Source organism: Schistocerca serialis, chromosome 3 (assembly GCF_023864345.2).
Source record: "Schistocerca serialis cubense isolate TAMUIC-IGC-003099 chromosome 3, iqSchSeri2.2, whole genome shotgun sequence".
In the NCBI taxonomy this organism is placed as follows: Eukaryota; Metazoa; Arthropoda; class Insecta; order Orthoptera; family Acrididae; genus Schistocerca; species Schistocerca serialis.
Genome location: NC_064640.1, coordinates 295226999 through 295250552, shown reverse-complemented (window position 1 = coordinate 295250552; position 23554 = coordinate 295226999). Strand labels below are relative to the sequence as shown.

The 23554-nt window shown below is 37.4% G+C and overlaps 1 protein-coding gene across 34 annotated transcripts in view; it reads right to left on the bottom strand.

The window, feature by feature from the left end:
- LOC126470085 (twitchin) overlaps nt 1-23554 on the bottom strand; it is a 515873-nt gene that overhangs the window by 151056 nt on the left and 341263 nt on the right. For all 34 annotated transcript variants that reach the window (XM_050097601.1, XM_050097605.1, XM_050097618.1 and 31 more), the window contains 6 exons: nt 23218-23384; nt 21913-22194; nt 21671-21811; nt 4202-4360; nt 3606-3908; nt 361-642 (listed from right to left, as the gene is read on the bottom strand). In XM_050097601.1, the coding sequence (XP_049953558.1) occupies nt 361-642; nt 3606-3908; nt 4202-4360; nt 21671-21811; nt 21913-22194; nt 23218-23384 (1334 nt within the window). The remainder of the gene's footprint in view (nt 1-360; nt 643-3605; nt 3909-4201; nt 4361-21670; nt 21812-21912; nt 22195-23217; nt 23385-23554) is intronic.

Genomic DNA, 23554 nt, shown 5'->3' with positions numbered 1-23554 from the left:
AATTTCAATAACAACAATCTTAAAAATCACATTTCTCACTCATGATTTGCTTTCGCACTTTGGGTATATGTAGCAATGTTAAAATGAGGATAGTATTCTCAAGAGCACCACAACAGAATAAACAACACAAATCTGAGTATTCATGTATTATTTAACCACTATATTTCATATAACAGTAGTGTTCTCTAGGGTCCTACACTGCCAGCAATCAGATGTGAAAATCCCAATTCTAAGGTAGAATGATTTGTTTGTTGGCAGCTATCTGTCTAAAAAAAACCCTAAAAATTACCATTACACATAATGTTAAAAGTTATATATTAATACAGAAAATTATCACAAAGTAGTTAAAGAAATACTTACACACAACATTGACTTCAACTTCAGCAGTGTCAGAGCCATATTTATTGACAGCTGTTATTTTATAAATGCCACTGTCCTTTCGATCAGGTTCATCATTAAAGAACTTGGAATTGTATGGCACATTTTCTATTCTACGAGTACTTGTTTGTTGAATTGACTTGTCATTCAGTGTCCATGTGACATCTGGTGGAGGTTCTCCAATAATCTTCACATCAAACAGTATTGGCTCACCTTGACGGACGGTGATGTTGCGTAAATTACGTCTGTCAATTTTCGGTGCCACTGAAATTATAAGTGAGTCATTTAATTGACAAAAACAATAACATAAAGAGCAGTATAGAAGAGAGTTTTCTTCTCAAACACAATTTATTTGACATACAGTACTTGCAACTGGAGAGTTCCCATTCACATAATTCCTCATTAGAGCTACTGTCTGGTCTACAGAGCATGTACAAACCACTTATATAAATGATTGGCAACTAAACAGATCCACAAACTTGTATACTCTCATTTGATTTCTATGTAATGCAACTATCATATTAACTATTATCTGAGTGTTTGAGCGTGTGGTGATGGCAAATAGTGTATTACTTTTACACAGAGCTGATGGAATTTCAGTTTTGCAAAATAAATTTGGATTGATGCACATGTAAATATGTAAGGCATGTGAGACATGCATATAGTGAATTTTTTGTGGTAGCTTAAACTGCTTGCTGGGTTGCAAATAGCACTGCATGACAAAGTTTTGATATCAAGGATACTTACAAAAGTAACTCTCTCCACTTCAATAAAATATTCTTAAAGTTTTTTTCCGTAATTTTATAACTCTCCTGAGTCTCACACATGTCTATCAGAATTATAACAACATGAAGGTATCATAGGAAATCAATGAATCTTACGGGAAAAGTGGATTGTATGAACAAATAATTAGATATTTAGAGTGGAAAATGGCACCTGAGATCTACAGCATGCTCTACTACAGTTTGGCATGGAGTACAGAGAATATAGTAATAATAAGCTGACATGTTGATGTTGATCGCAGATAGTATTGCAGGTGTATATTTGACTATTTGGAGAAAGTATATTAAAATTGCTTGTGACCCAGACTGAAACACATATACTTAAAAAATCCACTGAATTGTTTTTGGGATGTTTATTGGTAAATTAAACAATAATGTGAATCCGAGCAAACAATAAATTCTCCCGTAGAAGGGACTGTGCATAAATAGAGTCAGTGTGTCCTTTCTTTCAGGAGTGCTAGTTCTGCAAGGTTCGCAGGAGAGCTTCTGTAAAGTTTGGAAGGTAGGAGACAAGGTACTGGCAGAAGTAAAGCTGCGAGGACGGGGCGTGAGTTGAGCTTGGGTAGCTCAGTTGGTAGAGCACTTGCCTGCGAAAGGCAAAGGTCCTGAGTTCGAGTCTCGGCCTGGCACACAGTTTTAATCTGCCAGGAAGTTTCAGAGTCAGTGTGTGCCAAGCAAGCCAACTGCAGAGTCGTAATAATGACAAGTGACTTTTCTGTGAGAAGCAGAATCATAATAATATGATACTGCTACTAATATAGGGAATAATATCATGATGGTAATATGCATGCATTAGTAGTGGAACTAAGGAACTCCCAAAGTTCAAACCATAGCTAGTTTCAGATTTCAGTGCTTCAGTTAATGAGCTACATACACATAATCCAGGATTCAAAAGAGGGCTTGAAATATATGTAAATTTTCTTCATTGTTCTCTGACTTGCTGATGTTACTCTACCTTGCTTGTTAACGCAAAAAGACATTGCAAGCATGATTTAGTGAGAACTTGTAGGTGGATTTACTGACACAAGGATTAAAAAAAAAGGAAAGGAAAAAGACAAAAGCACTGAAATCTGTCTGGAATGAAGAGACAAAACCTTATACTGACCTAAAGTCCAAACTTGGAGTATAGACTCACTTTTACCTTTCCACTTTCAATAAATAGCTGTCCAAATGTGGGTAGCAGTGTTTGGCTGTCAGGAATCTGTATTCAGTATTTAGTCATATGATAATGACAATTTTTGAATTGCAACTGAACATTAAAACTACTTCAAGTTCTACCATTGGCTTGAAAGTATTTTATATGGATCAGTTAAGTTCCAACCTTCTCTTGCTCCATGAAAGATGGGTTGCCAATAGCTTAATATGGGCAGAAACAGGTATTTAAAGGCTTCTTTAAAGGTGTTCATGTGATTATGTAAAATTTAAAATATGTTTGACATACCAAAACATATAAATGAAATACGGAATATATTACTAAAATCCTCCCATATTTATATAAGTGCCAACATCCCATACTTCCAATTCTTCATAAAAGAAAACATGGTCAGTGTTACGCTATAAGATAAAGCATTCTTTATTTAAATCACAAAGTGAGCTAATTTCAACCATAAGTCATTTTCAACCAGCTTGATTTCACTTTCTTTTGCAGGCACTTCTTACTGAACTGTATGCAGTGTATGTATATGGTTCAATAAGAAGTTTCTGGAAAAGAAGGGTATACCAGGTGCTTGAAACTGACTTATGGTCAAAATCAGCTAATCACATGGTTTACATAAATAATGTTTTATGTTACAACCTACTGCAGACCAAGTATTCTTTTATAAAGTATTTATAGGCTGTGGTTTCTCACAGAAACAAAAAGAAATTAGGTTCCAGTTCTGATACAATTTTAGAACATGGAGAAAGGTGAAATAAGCCCACCCGGCTAGCCGTGAGGTCTAAAGCACTGCTTCCCGAGTGGGAAGGAATGCCGGTCCCTGGTACAAATCTGCCAGTTGATTTGTGTTGAGGTCTGGTGTGCTGGCCAGCCTGTGAATGGTTTTTAAGGCGATTTTCCATCTGCCTTGGCAAATGCGGGCTGGTTCTCCTTATTCTGCCTCAGTTACACTATGTCAGTAATTGGTGCGCAAACACTGTCACCACATTATGGGTTACGCTTGTCTGGTATGAGACGTTACCAGGGGGGGTCCACTGTGGGCCAAACCGTACAATAACCGTGGGTTCGGTGTGGGGCAGTGGTGAGGTGGGTGGATTGCTGTGGCCTGTTGTGGGGTTGTAACCAATGTGGCCATGGCAGGACGAAAAAATTCTCTACATCATTTCTAGGACCCTGGTTTAATACACAATACAATACAAGGTGAAATAAAGTCAAAGTCTTGATAAATGAAATAGCGATGATCAGATAAAGTTACAGATGTTAATTTACTAAAGAAATAAAACACTTACATTTTCTAGGCTTGGCAACAACAGGCTTACTAGCCTGACTAGGAGCACTGGGTCCTGCTGCATTCACTGCTTTCACTCTGAATTCATACTCAACACCTTCTTCTAAGTTATCAGCAGTGCCCTTGCATTCAGGACCTTTGACCTCCCCGGCCTTTGTCCAGCGTGGTGAGCCTTTCTCTCTCTTCTCAATAATGTAGCCTGTGATTGGAGACCCACCATCTGAGGTTGGTGGGGTCCATCTCAGGTCTACATGATCTTTGTCCCAGTCAGTGGGTTCTGGTGCTCCTGGTGCATCGGGTTCATCTGAAATTTGGAACAAAATAAATTACTTCTGGATTCCATTTGTAACATACATAATAAGAGTTTTAATAAAGTGAATAAATAATATGAGCCAAATTTTTTCCTCTATGATCGTATTACTGCTACCCATGGAAATTGTAGCAATTCAAATTTTCATTTACTTTGAATTACAAATAATTATGAACAACCAACTTTTATTTGCTTTGAATTGCATATAATTATGAGCAGCTTAAAATTTAATAATTATCATGAAGATGTTTCACAGTGTAAAAGTGCATATTTTATACATTTCTCACCATATGGATTCTTGGCAACAATAGCCTGGTCAGCTTCTAATGGTTCTGATTCGCCTTCTGCATTCACAGCCATGACACGGAATTTATATTCTTGTCCAGGCACCAGATTTGCCACTTCCATATTTGGTTCTTTGGATCTACCCACAGGAACCCAACGACCTGAAATTTCATATTATTTCTTTGTAGCACCTAAAAACTCAAGTTATGAAATAGGAGAGCTTTCATAAAATTCTATATTCGTGTAGAGGATGAGAAAGTGAAAATGGTAGACATTAGTTACTTAAATATAGAAAATATATTTCAAAATGGCAGAGAACTGTGAGCTGGAGGAAGGTCCAGAAAGAGATATAAAAGTGTTAACAATGAAAGAAAAAAGAAATGTGACATCAGGATATGGTTCTGTGTTCCAATAACACAGACAACAATAGTAGCAAGGGGCCTACGAATTTCCATTCATCAAACAAACACCTACATATACATCTAAATCCATACTCTGAAATGCATGGTGAAGTCCATGGCAGAGGGTATGTCCCACTGCACCATTATTAGGGTTTTTTCCTGTTCCATTCTTGTATGGAGCATGGGAACAATGACTGTTTAAATGCCTCCAGATTTGCTGTAATTAATTCCATCTTGTCCTTATGATCCCTAAGGGAGGTATACACAGGGGGTTGTAGCATATTCCCAGAGTCATCATTGCAAGCTGGTTCTTGGAATTTTCTCAGTAGGCTTCCTCATGATAGTTTATATCTGTCTTCAAGAGTCTGCCAATTCAGTTTCTTCAGCATCTCTATCACACTCTTCCATGGGTCAAACAACCTTGTGACCATTTCTGCCACTGTTCTCTGTATATGTTCAATATCGCCTGTTAGTCCTATTTGGTATGGGCCCCATACACTTGAACAGCATTCTAGGTTGAGTCACACGATTGATTTGTAGACTGATTACATTTTCCCAATATTCTATCAATAGACCAAAGTCTGCCATCTGCTTTACCCACAACTGAGTCAACTGCATGGTGAAGTCCATGGCAGAGGGTATGTCCCACTGCACCATTATTAAGGTTTTTTCCTGTTCCATTCTTGTATGGAGTATGGGAACAATGACTGTTTAAATGCCTCCAGATTTGCTGTAATTAATTCCATCTTGTCCTTATGATCCCTAAGGGAGGTATACACAGGGGGTTGTAGCATATTCCCAGTCATCATTGCAAGCTGGTTCTTGGAATTTTCTCAGTAGGCTTCCTCATGATAGTTTATATCTGTCTTCAAGAGTCTGCCAATTCAGTTTCTTCAGCATCTCCATCACACTCTTCCATGGGTCAAACAACCTTGTGACCATTTCTGCCACTGTTCTCTGTATATGTTCAATATCGCCTGTTAGTCCTATTTGGTATGGGCCCCAAACACTTGAACAGTATTCTAGGTTGAGTCACATGATTGATTTGTACACTGATTACATTTTCCCAATATTCTATCAATAGACCAAAGTGTGCCACCTGCTTTACCCACAACTGAGTCAACACGATCATTGCATATCATATCCCATGCAGTGTTACATCTAGGTAATCATGTCCCTACAAAATGTTACATTGAGGTATTTGTATTAGTTGCCTGATGCCAGTTATGACTCACTGATGTTACAGTCATAGGATACAGTATTACTTTTTTTTTCATTTTGTGAAGTGCAAAATTTTACATTTCTGAACATTTAAAGCAAGTTGCCAATCTTTCCATCACTTTGATAGCGTATCAAGATATGACTCACTATTGATGTAGTTTCTTTCAGACAGTACTGTAATATAGATAACTGCTTCGTCTGCAAAAAGTCTGAGGTTACTATTAATATTGTCCATGAGGCCACTAATATACAACATGAACAGCAAGAGTCCCAACACACTCCCCTGGGGTACACCCAAAGTTTTTTCTTCATCTTCCCGAAGTTTCTTCTTCATCTCCCCAGCCAACTTGCTTCCTCCTTACAAAAAAATCTTCAATCCAGTCACAAATTTGCTTCATACCTCATATTGAGAAATACTGCATCCTCCTGACTGCCTTGATAAAAGGCTTTCAGCATGTCATGTGAGAAAAGTGCAAGTTGGGTTTCACATGATTGATGTTTTCAGAATCCATATTGATTGGCATGAAGGGGGTCATTCTGTTTGAGATACCACATTATGTATGAGCTCAGAATATGTTCTAAGACTTTACAATAAATCAGCATCATGGACACTGGATGGCATTTTTGTGGATCACTTCTACTACCCTTCTTGTAGATGGGTGTGAGCTGTTGTTTCTTCCAACTACTAGGCACTGTTTTTTGTTTGAGGAATCTATGATAGATTATAGTTAAAAAAAGGGGCTAATTCAACCGCAAACTCATCATAGACTCTGATGTGGATTCCATCGGGCCCTGGGGCTTTGTTCAGTTTTAACAATTTCAGCTGTTTCTCAATGCCACTGTCATTAATATCTATTTCACTCATCTTTTCAGTGGTATGAGAATTAAATTGGGACAATATTCCTGAGTTTTCCTTTGTAAAGGAACATTTGAAAACAGAGTTTAGCATTTCTGATTTACCTTCGCTACCCTAACTTTCAGTTCCTGTCTTATACATGAGTGATTTAATGCTTACTTTGGTCCCCTTAACAATCATTACATGCAACTTGAATATCCTAAGATTTTGTGAAAGATCATTCAACAATATTCTGATACAGTAATCACTGAATGCCTCAATCATTACCTCTCTTGACTGCCAAATGCATTTCATTCAGCATCTCTCTACCTATAGTCCTATGCTTTATATTACACCTATTATGCAGTAGTCTCTGTTTCTTTAGAAATTTCTTTACAGTAACTTTATATCAGGGAGCGTCCCTCCCATCATGGACTTTTCTACTAGGCACATGTCTATCCACAGCATGGTCAACTATGCTTTTAAGCTTGAGACATAGTGCACCACTAGATGCTTCTGTCCTGTGCTAACAGTTTCTATTTTGTCACTATGACATGACACTACTAATTTTTTATTTAGTTTACTTAACATATAAATCTTCCTATTTGGTAAAGTTGTCCTCTCTAGTTTGATAATCATTGTTGACAGAACCGCCTACAGTTACTGATACCAGTTTTGATGTGGACTTCCTCCTCAAAGAAGTCAAGTCTATTTGTTGTCATTAGATCTAATATACTTCCATCGTGAGTAGGGTTCCAAACTATCTGTTCTAAGTTTTCCAAGATGATCTGCAGCAACGTTTCACAGGATATTTTGTCACACCCACTGCTAACAAATCTGTAATCTCACCAACTGATTGTTGGATGATTTAAAGTCTCTTATGATGGCTGGGGAACTTAGGCACTAGCAAACTGAGGTTTTCTCTAAAGATTTGTTTACATCAAGAGGCAAGTCTGGCAGTCGACAGAAGTGTCCTATTAAAAGCTTATGCCCACCACTGATGCTGAGACTTTCCCAAACAGTCTCAGATGTAGCTTAAATTGCTATCTCATTGGATCTGAGTTTCTTGTCTAATGCAACAAATACACCACCTCCACTTCCCATTAGACCATCCTTTCGATATACGCTTAACTTTTCCCCAAAATTCCCATTGTTATCAACTTCAGGTTTTAACGAGGTTTCTGCACCTAATACTATGTGCGCTACACTGCTTTTCAGGAGTATTTCAATCTCTTGCACTCTGTTGTTAATACTCATCACTTAACTATTAGGATTTTAATACTTTCACCTGTGCCGGCATTCCTTTGGACATTACACTAATACCTCCAGATCTCCTACAGCTGTTGTTATCTGGACAGGATGGAGTCATCTAGTCTAAAATACCATTGTGTGCACGCCATAAAGTCAGCTACCTGAGTAGCAACCGTTGACGTGTACTGCACACCTGACCAGTTTTTGAGACCTTTTTTTTTTCCTCTATTGTAATTTTAATCACCTATACAGGCGGGCTGGCAGCAGCACATTACGCTGCTCTTCAGCCTTAAGTGGAACAATAACATGACAGAGCTGATACAGACAATACAAAAAACGGCGGGCAAAAAATGGAGATACAAAAAAAAACAATAAACATGAAGCCGTTCACGTTGGACGATAAAAACACTAACACTTGTGGACACGGCGCACAAAACACGGAGAACGGCGATGGCACATGTGAACAGTGCAGTTTTTTTTTTTTTTTTTTTTTTTTAGGCCCTATAATTCTCAACCCTACGGTGCAAGTTCAGAAAATTGCATCCTAGCTTGTCACAGAACCTTTGAAGTCTCTGGTTCAGTCCTTCCATTGAACTAAGAAAAAGGGAGCCACAATCAGCTCTGGCTACAATGCTACAAATTGTGAGCTTTGATGAAACTGCATGCACAAATTGGCCTTCTCAACCTTTTCTAACAGTCACTATTATAGTTGTTCATCCTTCACGTCAGAGATAGAGGATACTCGTGCTGCCATCTCGTGCAGACGTTACGAAACACGTAGTAACTGAGCTGTTTTACGTGTCATTGTAAAATTTTATTAAACTACTACAGTACCACACTATTTATGTAGAAAACTTGAGAGAAAAACTAAATTATTTATGCCAGGAACTGCTACTGTTACGCCCACAGGAATAAAAGAGCAATAAATTTCATTGCATTGGTTCCACACTCGTTTGTCTTGATATTCTTTCTCCTTTAAATAACCGACTCTGTACCTCACGCTCTCTGAGAGAGAAATTTAAATGGAATAAAACTCCGTGATATCTTTGTTGTTATGCGTATTCATTTTTGGTTATTAACACCTTTAACTCCGCCTGCAGCTTCTGTGCAGTGAGTTAACTGCGGAAGCTGTTGCCGGTCCCAAGCCCGGATAAAGGAGGAGGGTTGGCCATTAAAGAAAGCTGTAAAAGGGATGACTGAAGTTGTTTAGGGACTGATTTTGCGAGGGGAAGGTTGTAAGCAGTCATTGCCGCAACCATGGCTGCAGTACAGTTATAAAATTTAGAATTTAAAAAGCAGCCAGCCACGATTATGGTTCAAAAAAGTTTATTGAAATCAAACCATCACCGATTTCGGATTTATTACAAATCCGTGTAAGATGGCGCCTACAGATTTTCTTACTTTCCTGCTAGGGCCTCGTTTCGCAGTGTACATTTTCTGCCCTAACATTAAAAGTTCTTCATTCAAAATCCGATTAACTGGGAAGAGAATTTTTTTCATTTTAAGCTTCATATAAACAAATGGAATGATATTAAGTTAAATAAAGCATGCAATGTACCGAAAACTTAACGCACACCAAGTATGTTTACGACATATTTCATGTTTTTTTTTACTTTACGGTCATGTCTTGTGTGTTCCTATTACGGTTAAAAAGAAAAAAAAATCTGTTGAAAGTTCACAAATACAAAACGAAAAACGTTTTGTTTATAGTGGTGCGCAATAACGATTGCAGATCGACACGATAGCAGAAAAGCAATAAAATCTTTCACAGACATCGTAATATGGAATTGTGACAAATCCAAACCGGCATTGATGTGCTTTAAATAACATTCTTTAAATTATATGTGTGGCTCGTATCTGTTTTAAATTATAAACCGTATAATTCACAGAGGCATCCTCTGAGACTCGGTACCATAATGAGATCGTTTACATTTGATTATCCCACCCATCTTCAACTTAGGGGCATGATGGAAACCTTTGCAAATAAAGCATCTACACAGCGGTGATAGCTATATGGAAATCGCGAATCAACTTGTGTGGTTTTCTTTTGTTTCTTTAAATACGACTGATGTGTCATCAACAGTGTTTCTAGTGAACGTAGTAAGGAATTTTGCGTCTTTCAGAATAATCCACTCAAGAAATTGACGTTGAATACTACAATAAATTCCGGGGCTTTTTATCTGCATGTTACGTAGGTTAAATGGAGAAAGTTAACAAGAAGCATTTCTACAGGTTTCCAAGACAAACTAAAGAGTTGCATCTGATGTGTAGTAGTCCTTGTGAGCTGTGAAGGTGGAGGGAGTTTTGGCTAGTGGAGTTTCAAAAGCAGACTTAAGACTCGGATAATCGAAAAAGTCCAAGATTCATAGGAATGCTTTAACAGGGCTACCAGAACTTAAAACAAAGCTACATCATGGGAAAAATGAACGAAAACCGCTTAAAGCTTTGTACGATAGCAGCAATGAAAGCTAGGCAATGGACATATGAAGACAAGGTATTTGCTCTGTCCTTATACAAGCAAAACCCTTGCCCATACAGGTATTTGTTAGTTCAGTTTTGCCTTCCTTCTGTGACTCATATGAAACCTCTGTTGTGTGTTGCACCCTCCAAGCCAGGATTGAGTCCTGCAGTGATGAATGTAATAAAAGCAGAAGCTGAGGCAGTGCACAACAATGATAAATATTTTGCTTTGTTCTTTGATGAAGTGTCTTTGGAGACAATTTTTTATTACGATGTGAATAAGCAGCAAATCAATGGGTTTCACGATATAAGAAGGGCAAATATATGTGCAGACCATGACGTGTTGGTAGTCTGGTCAGAGGCATATGCAAAATTTGGAGGCAGGTAGCCACATATCTCTTCACTCAGAGCTCAGTTTCAGGTACTACTTTAAAAGTTCTTATTATCTATGTTATAAGCAACTGCAAACTGATGGCAATTCGCACAATTTGTCATCAGAGTGCAGCCAACCGGGGAGCACTGAAGCGACTCTGCAGTCAGTAAACAAGTGAATCCAGTCCATTTCATTTTTTACCTATTGCAGTCATTTATGATGTCCCACACCTATTAAAGTATACTAGAAATACTCAACTAGAAATAAAATTCAGTTTGGGTTTAAAAAGGAGTCCAGTTTTGAATTTATTCAGAGGACTTTTCTTCTGCATCTGGATAAAATGTTTAAGACTTGCCAAAATTGCAGAGGAGTCATTTTGACTTTAAGGATTCTTTTACTAAAATGGAAGTTACGACACACGCTGCCCAGCTTAGTTAGAATTGCTGCTGTTATTGAGACCTATGTAGCATTTAATATTTTACCTGCAGATGTTAATATACACTGCACAATTTGTTGAAAAGGTAGATTGCCTGTTCAATTCACTAGACAGCTCCCATTATTATCCACAAGGTATTAAATTTTGTAAGTGTGCCCTCTCTCCAGGGGCACCATATACTGAAATGTGGTACAGTATATTAAAGGAATTGGATAAATAGACAGTATTGCAGCTAGGAACAGGGAGAGGCAAGACAAAATGTCCAGTTTCATAAGTGGGTGGCAAACTACAATAAGATCACTGATGTTCATTTAGGGCAGATTTTTTTTTTTTTTTAATGGCTTCAATTTTTTAAGCATGAGGATCTTTAATCAAGACCCACTGGAGAATGTTTTCTCTAGTGTGAGGCAACATGGTGTTTCAAACACCAACCCAACCTGCCTTCAGTTCATAGCAACACTGAAAACAGTTACAAACAATAACTTATCCTTACCTATAAATTCATTACATAATTGTGAATATGATAGTTGTATGCCATTATGCAATTTAAGGCAATTACATGACAGCTTTCTTGACTCCACAAAATATGTTTTCATAACTGATGAAAATGTTTTATATAGTGTCCTTGCTGATAATGCAGCAGTGGTGTCAGTGATGGTGAAGAGGCTGATGTAAGCAATGACAGACAAGCATTAACATATGTAGCTGATTACATTTTGCAATCATGGGAGGAATACCTGAAATCAACTGTGATGACTGTAAAACAACTGTTTTCATCGACAATCACAGAGGATCATGTATTTAAAAGTTTCTGGGCATCTGATACCTTAAACATAAAATTATTGTATGGAAGTGGCAGCCTGATATCCTTTTGAACAGATGTCCACAGTCACTTGTATGCATTTTTAGTGGACAACCAGAAAAATTGGAATACAAATTCTATTCACTGTCTTGATTTCCAGAAGGGATAACAATTTGTAAAGCCCACTTTTCTGAACAGTATATATTAAGTAAATTTGCACCAATTTTGATTTACAGGTATCTCAGAAATTGAAAACAGACTATCTGTACTAAAAGAATAAATGTGGTTAAGGAGAAATTGAAGAACAAGTTTAAAGCTGTTTGACAGTTCAGAGGTCAATTTTGCTGTGTACTTCGAAAACAAAAAATGTAGAAGTCAATTTTTGCCTTTATTAATTGCTGTTATCCCCATTTCCTATCTGTGATACTTCTCTCTCAATCTTGATGTTGTATCTGCTATTGTGTTGAAGCATTTACTCTCCTTTTATGAAGGAACATTTTAGAGGAAGTCAGTGATTAAATAATGCAAGTTACCTGAAATAGGCCTACAGTTGTGAAAAATATTTGATAACACGTAGGTCTACATGCTTTGCCCACTTCTACTGGAAAGCTATAATAATCCTTGTGATTTTCCAGATGCAGTTCCCTCCGTGTCTAAGTATCTACATCACCTGGGAGAGAACATCCTGTAGACATAGATTGTAGGGAATGCCTGAGTAGGCATACTCTGTTTAAAACAGCGATAACTTGAAGCATAAGTATTCAAAGTGATTGTGAGTATCTGAACTCGAGTTGCCAATGTGATCTGAGAGGGATTATAGATAATGTTTTGCGTTACTTGTTCTGGTAATGAAAATTCTATTTGTCTTGAGAAACACATACAATCCCACAAAATCTTATGCCTTGTAGTAATTAGTAATGATTTCCTTATATGTGGTTGTAGATGTAGTAGATGCATTAAGACTGATTACATCCAGTAAGATGTATATCTAGATGTGTTGAGGTTGATTAGGTGCAAGGAAGAGAGTGGGATTTACAGATATTCCAGTTAAAAATTTGACAATTTGTATATTATGTTAGCTGAAGTGTAGGCCTAATACTTGAGGATATATTGAAAAGAGTTTAGCTGTACAATTGGTTGTAATATTGAAGAAAATATCTTTCTTGGAAGTACTTTAGTGCAATAAATTTCATTGCAACTGCAGGTAAATAAGTTTGGGTAAAACTTCTTGCAGGTAAGACTGGCGCACTGAACTGCTGCAGAAACAAAGCGATGTATAGATGTCAGATGATAATCTTGTGTTTGTTCCTTCATACCATTTCATCATCAAAATGAAAGTTGTACCACACTCAGGAAATGAGCACGGGGGAACAGATGTAGGAATCAAGTGTCACTGCACTTGGTGAGGTTGTAATGGAGTTGGTTTGCGGTAGGATGAAACCCAGTGCTGGTCCATGGGCCTACTGTTCTCAAAAAGTACGTTGCAGCTGCTGAGCTTAACTCTCAATCTGAAGAACAGAAAGTGTCATATGCCTTCACATCATGAGACAGTGTGAGAAGGTACAAATGTAATCCAGGACATTAGCGCAAAATGTGATCACCTCTCATCCCTTTGTCACCCAAATACTGGCATTGAAAATTTTCCACCACCAGGATGACTTGCATCCAAGTTGAGAGCCACCACACAGAAGTTAGTTAGCAACCTTGGTTATGGAGATGGGGCCATCTCACCACAATCGTAGAAATTTCAAAGCAATAGGCCTACTGCTGTGATAACATTGCCAAGTTCTGTAAACATTCTTCCATTTGTTTAATAATTTTACCCCAAATGTCATATAAGAGTGGGATCCAACACACTCTCTACATCATTTGTCCACTAAATTCAAATGGTCGGTGGAGGAAAGATGTTTGTTTATGTTCATCCATAAATAAACATTTATTTGCACTCAATGTCATCAAGATTAAAGCTGATAACTGAAGAACTAGCTGAAGTCTCTTCAGGCTTCTTATACTTAAATGCCAATACATATATTCCCTAACGGTATTTGTGGATAACGGAAACTTTATGATTAACTCCGCAATTCACAACCACAGTACTACAGGTAGATATAATTTACTTCTCCTGGTTTAAAAGGGAGTTTTATATTCCAGTGCAAAAGATTGTAACAGGTGGACTGTAGAAAAGAAACTAAACATTCCCAACCATCCATAAAAACGGCAAGTTGACATATCCTGAGCATGTGAATTTGTTGAAAACAAGTGACCAGTCAGTGTGCAAAAAAGAGTCGAGCTAAGACAGTAAAAGTAAGTTGTCAGTCAGTGTGTGAAAATAATCAAGCTGTATCAAGCTATAATCAAGAAGTATCCAGTCTATGTGTGAAAGCAAATAAGCTACTGCATGTTTGTTTTCTAGAACAATAAAAGTTCCAAAGAGCAGCAGCGATTTTTTGTGGCTGGCAGTGGGGAAATAACTTCGTCACTGCCCTATGTGTCCAGCGTGACTGAGAAGCTAGCCGCTATCTCCTAGTGACAGAAGAACGTACAAGCAAAATGAGTAAACTGATATGCTGTGGCAGAACAATCCAGACATTGATGATCTCAGAATGTTGTTAGAAATATACAGAATTATTAAATGATGTACCAGCGATCCTGGCAATGCTTCACAATTGCTAAATATGTATGGAAATTGGACATACATCCTAATCTCCTTCTCCCCTACGTCTCTGTTTCCTCCTGTCCCTCTGACGCCTACCATCTCCTTCCCCCTCTCTGTGTCCATCTCCTCCTCTGCCCTCTCTATATCCATTTCCTCCCTCCCTGCCAATGACCATCTCTTCTCTCCCCCTTCTCTCTCTGAGCTTGAGCCTTCCTTGTTATTACAATTTTAGTTTCCATAGTAGTATTCTAATCATAATCCATAAATACAATGTTCCTGTTTCCCGTGAAAACAGACTGCAAGGAATAAAACAAAACAGTATAGTTTTGTGTGTACAGTTTGCATTTAAAATATATATAATGAGGTAGAACATACATGGAAGAAATAATTTGTCTAGCAGTTTACGTGCCCAGCTATCATAATTGAAACTGATTGTGAGAAAGAAAACAAAACTATACATTTTCACAGCAGAGCATGGCAAACATTTTCTTTGGCACAGTCAGTTTTAACAGAAAACCGGTAGTTGGTCTTTAAAAGAATATATGGCCTGTGTCTCTCTGAATGTTTATTAGGGTATCATGTAAAAATTTGAAATAAATTGGTCAAGACCATTTTGAGATTTCTGCTAACAGTGTTTCCCATTACCACATACAATTAAAAAAATGTAGCCTATATCCATCTAAGCATTTATTAGGGTATTGTGCAAACATTTCAAGTAAATCAGTCAAGTACATTTCCAGATTTGTCTCTTTACAGTAATATAGATTAATGAACACTGGGCAAGCGAATATCAATTGCAGTTATAATTATGTACAACCAGTGTTTGACTTAATAATAGTTTACTGTAGATGAATACAAAACTGTGGAAGGGGGGGGGGGGTGCTCAATGTATGTTAGTAGTGGCATAGACTTGCATTGCAGTGCCCTTGCTGTGAATGATTACTGTACAGAAAATTTACTGGAAACAGTAGTGTTGTTCTGTCAATGTAAAATCTTACAATTATACGTGTATAACTGCACAACAGATAGTGATATTGGCATATCTGTGCAGGTTTTACAGAAACTGATTGTACACTTTGAGAAATGGCCTAAATATAGGATTTTAATTTTTGGTGGCTTGAGTACTGATACAAGACTAAGGACACATACAAATTAACCTATTCAGTATGCTATGATCACATGACCTGTTCTGTATTAACGATCACTTAACAAGACAAACTGCTTGCCTTGGCAATGTAATTACTAATGTTGATACAAATCAGTTATCAAGTGGGGTTGTTGAATACACATTATATCAGTGCATAAAGGTGTTCAGTTAAATTAAATACTAAAAAGTCTATATCTGATTCCAGTGAAATGAAGTCCAGAACCTGGCTAAAGACAACAAACTGGAATGGCATTCTGCTTGAAAGTAGGCCTACTCACATTGAAAATGCATTTACATTAACTGTCAGTGCACTGTCAGATACATTTAAAACTAATTGCCCTAAAGTAGTGAGAAAAAATAAGGGAACTGACAGGATATATGGTCTCACATCTGTGCATTACCGGTTCACACACTATCTACAAAAGCTATTAACTCTGTTAATAATTTCCTATGACAAATCAAGGGATAGTGGAGCAGAAAGAGCAAGCCACATATAGTTAAAGAACAAATATAAGGCAGAAATCAGTCAGATTAAGCAAGTGCAATGTTAATGATGTTTATATTAATAAGTTGCAAAATAAATGTAAAGTAGCCTGAATTGTTGTCAGGACTCATGTGGGCAGAAGTAAAGATTTTAGCAAAAATAATTCCTGTGATGCTGGTATCACACCAGATGATTTCAACACATTCTTTGTTCATGCTGGCAGTATGAATAACACTGCTGCAGCTGAACACAATCATAAATATGACAACATCCATGACTCAAAACATGAAAACTCTTTTCGTCCAAAATTTTGAAGATTTAGTTCCTGGCACTAAAAGATAAGAAGTAAAAGTAACCAATAATAAAAGTGCAATAGCAAACCTAAGTTACTCAAAATTAAAAGACATTTATGGACTCTCTATTTTCGAGAGAAAAAAACTGAGGATATAATAGCACATCCATTAAATTCTCTTATGAACTGGATGTTTGTTAGTGGTTGTTTCCCTATATCCTTAAAAATAACAGTCATTACTTTTCTGCTAAAAAATTTATCGTGTTTTGTTCTAATACTTACTGCCCAACCTGTGTTGCACCCATCCTTTTTTCCTTACTGCATGACCGTGTGTGTAAGCATACTAATTACCAGATTTGCGGAAAACTATGACTTTTTAAACCTTGTGTGTGTGAAACATAGTAATAAGGTGAAATGTGATATCAAGTTATGTTTGTGGTCCCAAAAATGGATCTATTGCAAATGTTTAAATACCTTAGAAGAGAGAAACATAATCCGTGACTGTGGAAATGTGCACTGCAATTTTCATGATATTCTATGTTTGCAACAGGAATACTGAGAGGAAAGTGTGACTGCCTTATTAAAATATGGTATATTAGTTATGCTGTATATAGAGAAGTCTGATAAAGTACCAGAAGACTATTCAAAGTGTAGTGAAATTGTCATAACCGAACAAAATGATAACTTCATTAGGCCCAAAAAGTTCCATCATCCTAATCGTAATGATAACAACACTAGTCTGCCAATAGCAAATAATTTTGCACTTTTAACGTGTTATGAATCAAAAGATGTGAAAATAGCCATATCAACTAAGTACTCTCGCCAAACTTGCACTGTACATGCTTGAGCACTGTCCTGCAAAATGATGGTCAGGTCCTGCAGAAAGTGTCATTACTTCTGTCTGTAAGCTGGTCAAAGGTTGAGTTTCAAAAACGAACAGCACAGAGACAGAAGTGATGACACTTTATGCAGGACCTGACCATCATTTTGCAGGACAATGCTCAAGCACGTACAGTGCAAGCTGTTACTGATTTCTTTGACTGATGGGGCTGCTAAGTGCTATACCACCTATTGCACTCCCCTGACTTAAGCCCTCATAAGTTCAACTCAGTTTCTAAACTGAAGGAAACACTTCACAGCATTTGCTTCAGAACTGCTACAAATTCGTTGGGCAATAGACTATGCCGCTTGAATGGTCAAAACAACTGGCACTGCTAAGAGTATCCTACAACTTTCACATCATTGGCAATGGGTTATGCACAATGCTGGTGACGACTTTGAAGGACAGTAAATCTTTGAAACACGTATCTATTTTGTACGAGCTGTAAATAAATAGTTGCCAGCATTAAAGTTCCAACCCTCGTTTGTAGTTCTATAATGGAAAATGTTATAAGCCCATTCAACAATCTCTGGTGGCTTCTGATGTTTACCTGCTTAAGAGCTCTCGAAATCCCTAAATATATTTAAAACAGTTACTGTACAGGACAAGATACCGAGCAGAAAGCTGGGCAGTTATACATGAGCTGGTGCATTACCAAACTCTTCCCTCTTGGGACTGAACTGCATCCCCCTGTTGACATTGCTGGACAGGGATTGTAATGTAGACGCAATTGCCACATATGAAGACACATACTGGATGTGGTCACAGGAAACACAAGAGAAAAGCTGGAGGCAAAAACAACAAATGTTATTTTGCTGATTAATGCAGTAATAGCATGCAGACTACAAAGTGACAGAAGCTGTGCACAATATAACCTACTTACTACTGCTGGAGAGCTAGTCCTAAACAATAAATCCTACCACTAAAGTAGGAGGAATTTCAATTTGCTGGTGCCATATGTGTTAATATTTTGGTCTATAATTATACAAGAAAATTATTGTTTTATTATTCAAGAAAAGTAAGAAAGCTTGCAAAACTGTGTATGAGGTAGCTCAGACTGAAATTGACATGAACTATCAATTCCAGTGAAAAGATTATATAGTAGTGCCATTGCTGTATTTGCAGCAAACGTGTGGGCCAAACAGTTGCACAGTGATCATGCAAAAGGACACCTTGGACATATGCAGAGAGATGTGCTTCTAAAACTAACTGTAGCATTGGAACTACATCAGCAAAAGCATTATTAGTAACTTATTGTTGTTTTCTTTATATGATAACTTTAAACAACAGAAATATACTACATTACTGGAACATCAAATATGAGGAAATTGAAGAGGTGGCATTTCACATGGACATCGTACTTTAATTCTATCAAATTCCACAAAAACAATGCATCATATAGATGATAAAACAAAAAAGAAAAGCAAGTTATGAACCACAAAGTGTGTGCCAAGACTGTAGTTTTTCTGAGGCCAGCATAAAACCAGAGGATACTAAAGTGCGCGTCATATATCTTGGCGGCCGAGTTTAGGTTCGTTCTGCGCATCTGACGTCACAAAACACAGTCAGCCAATGAACAGAGAACGACGTTGCCAGATCTCAACAGCAGTGCAGAGCACGGACGAGTGTCTTCAGTTTTAGAAACGTTCAGTCATAAATAAAGTAATAGAACAAAAGCAATGTCTTGATAGCAGACTTTCTTTTACAGAAAGTTTGGAAAAAGCATTCTTTATACCAATTGCTTCATATTCTATTAATTAATTAAACCAAACAAGCAATAAGACTCCTAATTCAGGCGATAGCAAGGAAAGGTGTTTGTTTCAATCTCACGAACTGCTTTTTCGCAATAAAGAACAGCGGTAATTGTTTATTTCCTATTGTACTTCGACGAAGCGTGAGTAATTCATAGTCATACCAACAATGTTTATAAGTAGTTGCGTGAGGTGTTAGACTCCTTATGGAATTACACTGTTCGATGAGCTGAGGTAGCGGAACGGTTAAGGTGTTGGACTGCCAAGTGAAGGGTTATGAGTTCAAACCTTGTGCAGTGCTTAATATTTTCTTTATTTAAAAACAATATTGGAGTGCCTTACTTCACGAATTTTATTCGTTTGAATGAAATTTCTAGTGCTTTGCCTCTTCATTAACTTTTTTGCTGCTGCAGACACGTGCTCCCCGCATTCCGCGCTGTGCGCGATTTTGTCATCACTGCACTTCTCGTCTGTGCAGACACATGGTGTTCCCACTGCTTTGACACACTTATCACTCGATTTCACAAAAACTATTTGGCCAAAAAAATTGATTTTTACACGTCTTCTTGCCTGATACCTTCCCCCCATAAATGACTTAATTTTGTTTTGATGTGCAGCATTAAATGTAGTAAACCATTGCACGAAATTTTGAAGAGTTTGCAGAGGTAAAAGTCCATAGCGTATACTTTCCGTATGGTCGATTTTAGTTGCCACAATGTTGAGAATGAAATGTGGACAAGATACCTAAATTTCATATAATATTTACTGTATAACAGTATCTCATTTAATTTAAGTACCACATAGGTGTCGTATGTAATATTGAGAAATATTCCGTCTTTTGTGACTGTAATAAAAGTTTTATATACACACGGCGCGTTTGGCTTTATTTTAAAGCACTTCCATCGGTGAAAGGTATGGCACATACACAATGGTATTCATGTTCTATTTCTTGTTTTTGTTCCACAGTCGCAGTTTTACCAATGGTATTGAAATATATCCCTCTTCTGCAACTGTAATAAGCGACTTATTTAGACCAGATGCGTTTCTCTCTTTTGAAGCATCATAAGAGGACTGTATTTTGTGTCCTCCATTGCCAAGTCACCTTTCGTAGTTTTGTGCTGCAGTAGCACAATATTCAACGTTTGTGTTGGCTCATCAGTGTTTTAGCAAATAAATGCTGTTTGTGTGTGCCACACACAAAATTATATTTGACATAGCTCTGAGCACTTTACTGACAGACGGTATATTCAAGTCCTAATGTTCTTGTAAGTCCACAGTTTTGTTTAATGTATTTTGTCTACTTCCTTTTGATTGATTGAAGTGCTTTAAAATAAAGCCAAACGTGCCCAGTGTAAGCAAAACTTTTGTTACAGTCGCAAAAGGTGGAATATTTCTCAATATTACATACGACACTTATGTGGTACTTAAATTAAATGAAATATATAGGTATCTTGTCCACATTTCATTCTCAACATTGTGGCAACTAAAATCGACCATACGGAAAGTATACTCTATGGACTTTTACCTCTGCAAACTCTTCAAAATTTCGTGCAAAGGTTTACTATATTTAATGCTGCATAATGACTGCGTTGAACATCGAAACAAAATTAAGTCATTTATGGGGGGAGGGTATCAGTCAAGAAGATAGGTAAAAATCTAATTTTTGAGCCAAATAGTTTTTGTGGAATCGAATGATAAAGAGTGTCAAAGCAGTCGGAACACAATGTGTCTGCACAGGCAAGCAGTGCAGTGACAAAATCGCCCACAGCGCGGAATGCAGGGAGCACGTCTTTGTAGCAGCGAAAGGGTTAATGCGGCCGTGGTGGTTTTACTTCATGAACTGCGCGCTCCCCCCTACACGTAAGCTTACGAACTATGCTATACTACGGCGCTGCTTCTATTGGCGCGTGCGTCGTGTGCAACTGGCAACGCAGCAATCTCCAGTGTCTGGGCGGGCATGCGCGAGCCGCCAAGATAAAAGAATTGAACTATAGAATGATCCAAGTATGACCTTGGAGCCCAGATGATGGGCATTTGTACGAACATGCACCACAATCTGCAGTTGGTTGCACCCTTCCTCAATGGCTGCCAAAATAACCACGTAAGCATATTGAATCAGGCGCTCACACATACACACTGAGTGTGCCGGTACTCCACCCTGCCTTTGCTGCCATTTCTGTAATGGGTATCAGTATTCACCATTCATTTGAACTGTTGAAAGTTAATAGACTACTACTCTCTTGTGTTTGCCTCTCCTTTACAGAGGACAAAGCAGGTTTTCCAACAGGCAAAGCAAGTTCCACTGGCCCAGCTTCAGTTTCATAAAGTTTGACTGTGGTGTTCAGGACATACTGCAGTTCATTAGTACATAATCTGAAATTCCTGAGATATATGGGCACAAATATGGAGTATGCAATGTACTGAATGCATTGGCTGAATATATTTTTCATTCAATTTCTTCTCAAGTTTATAGTAAATGTACCTGTTTCAGTGTCCATTTTCTCAACAACATAATGCTCAATTGGAGATCCACCATCATCTTCTGGAGCATTCCATTTCAGATTGCATCCTTCTTTGTGAACATCTGAAATCTTGAGTGGTCCCACTGGCTTGCTTGGTTTGTCTGTATTCAAAAAAAGTAACACACAATAATATAGCTGCAATTAAATTTCTAAAAATTGGGCATTAATCCTAAAACAAATATTGACAGTTTTTTTCTCTTACCGAGTACAGTAATCTCCACAGCAGCTTCATCCTTCCCAGAGTTATTTTCAGCCTTGATAAGATATGTTCCAGAGTGCTGTCTTGTGGCAGTCTGAATAAGTAATTTTGTTCTATATTCTTCACTTTCAATAGAAATATCATCTTTTGATTCAAGCCTTGCTTTGTTGAGGAACCATGATTTAGATGGTGGTGGTTCGCCACTTATTTTTACATCAAAGCGAATCATCTGACCTGCTTTAATAACTGTATCCTTTAATGTGCTGCGGTCAATTCGTGGAGGAGCTGAAACAATTGAATGAAAAATTAGCTTACATTAGCCTAATTAATTCAGAAAACTTGCAAATCAGATAGTAATTTAGGAATTATACTATTTAAAGTTAAAGAACATGTTACAATTTAAATTGTGCTGACTTGTTAGAGTAAGAAGAAAGAAAGAAAGAAAGAAAGAAATAAAGAAATTCATAAGGAGTGCCAAACTGGCTTGAGCGATCTTGCAATCTTCCTGTAATGAGAAATGCTCACTCCACATTGCCTTATGTATTTTGAAGGGCTTACAGTGAGATACTGAAAAATTGTGTGCTGACACAAAAAACAGACAAAACATATAAAAACTGCCACCTTCTTTATGAAGCTAAACCACATGAAAAACAGTTTGGGAATTCGTATGCTGTCTACAAGACATGGGGAATTTTCTTTAAATGACAAAATGTCTCAAACATCAAATTTCTTTCGTCAACAATCAAGGTACTTCTTAAAGACAGTTTTATCACCAAAGTCTCTATTTTTTACTGAAGGAGCTCAGGTGTGATTCAGAATGCCATCAATATGAGCTATTGAATGGTTTGAAATCACTTTGCAGGTACCATTCAAATGTTGATTGCTCAAATTTCTTAACTACGTAAATCACAAATCTCCACTTTGTCTGTAATGAAGAAGTGTGACAACATTTACACGTGTGCATTTTGACTACTTCGACAGTGAATTGCAGTTCTCTCAGTAGGAAGTATATGTCCCGATGATGAAGCTGTGCTTTGAAATGTACGCCATTGATAAATTTGGATGAAGCTGATAAAAAAAGAAAGCTGTGCATACTACATTATTTGACATCCATGGTAACTAAAATGAAAATTGGAGATAAGAACACCATAAAATCAAGAATAAAATGAAACTTATTCATGTATCATTAATGCTACCCACCTTTTATACATCAGCAATTGCACCTATGAATTCCTAGCCTTAACATACTGTGTTCATGACTATCACGATCAAAGTTAGTTACACTTATTCATAATGTTGTAGACTTACCAAATCTGTCCTTTGCTAGGACGGTGTCACTTGGCTCACTGGGTTTACTCTGACCACCTTTATTAACTGCTCGTACTCTGAACACGTATTTCATACCTTCCACCAAGTCTGGCACTTTTGCTTCACACTTGTTCCCAATAACTTCAACTGCTTTTTGCCATTTAGAGCTGGGGGTTCACAGAAAATAAAATTGTATGACTTTTTACCATTCACGCTATTATTCAGGTCCAAAACATAATATTATGTAAAAAAAGTCAAGGTTACCATTTAATGACTATGAAAATGCTGCTTCATTAAACTCTAGAGGTAGCATATTTTTCACACAAGTAAGTCCTAC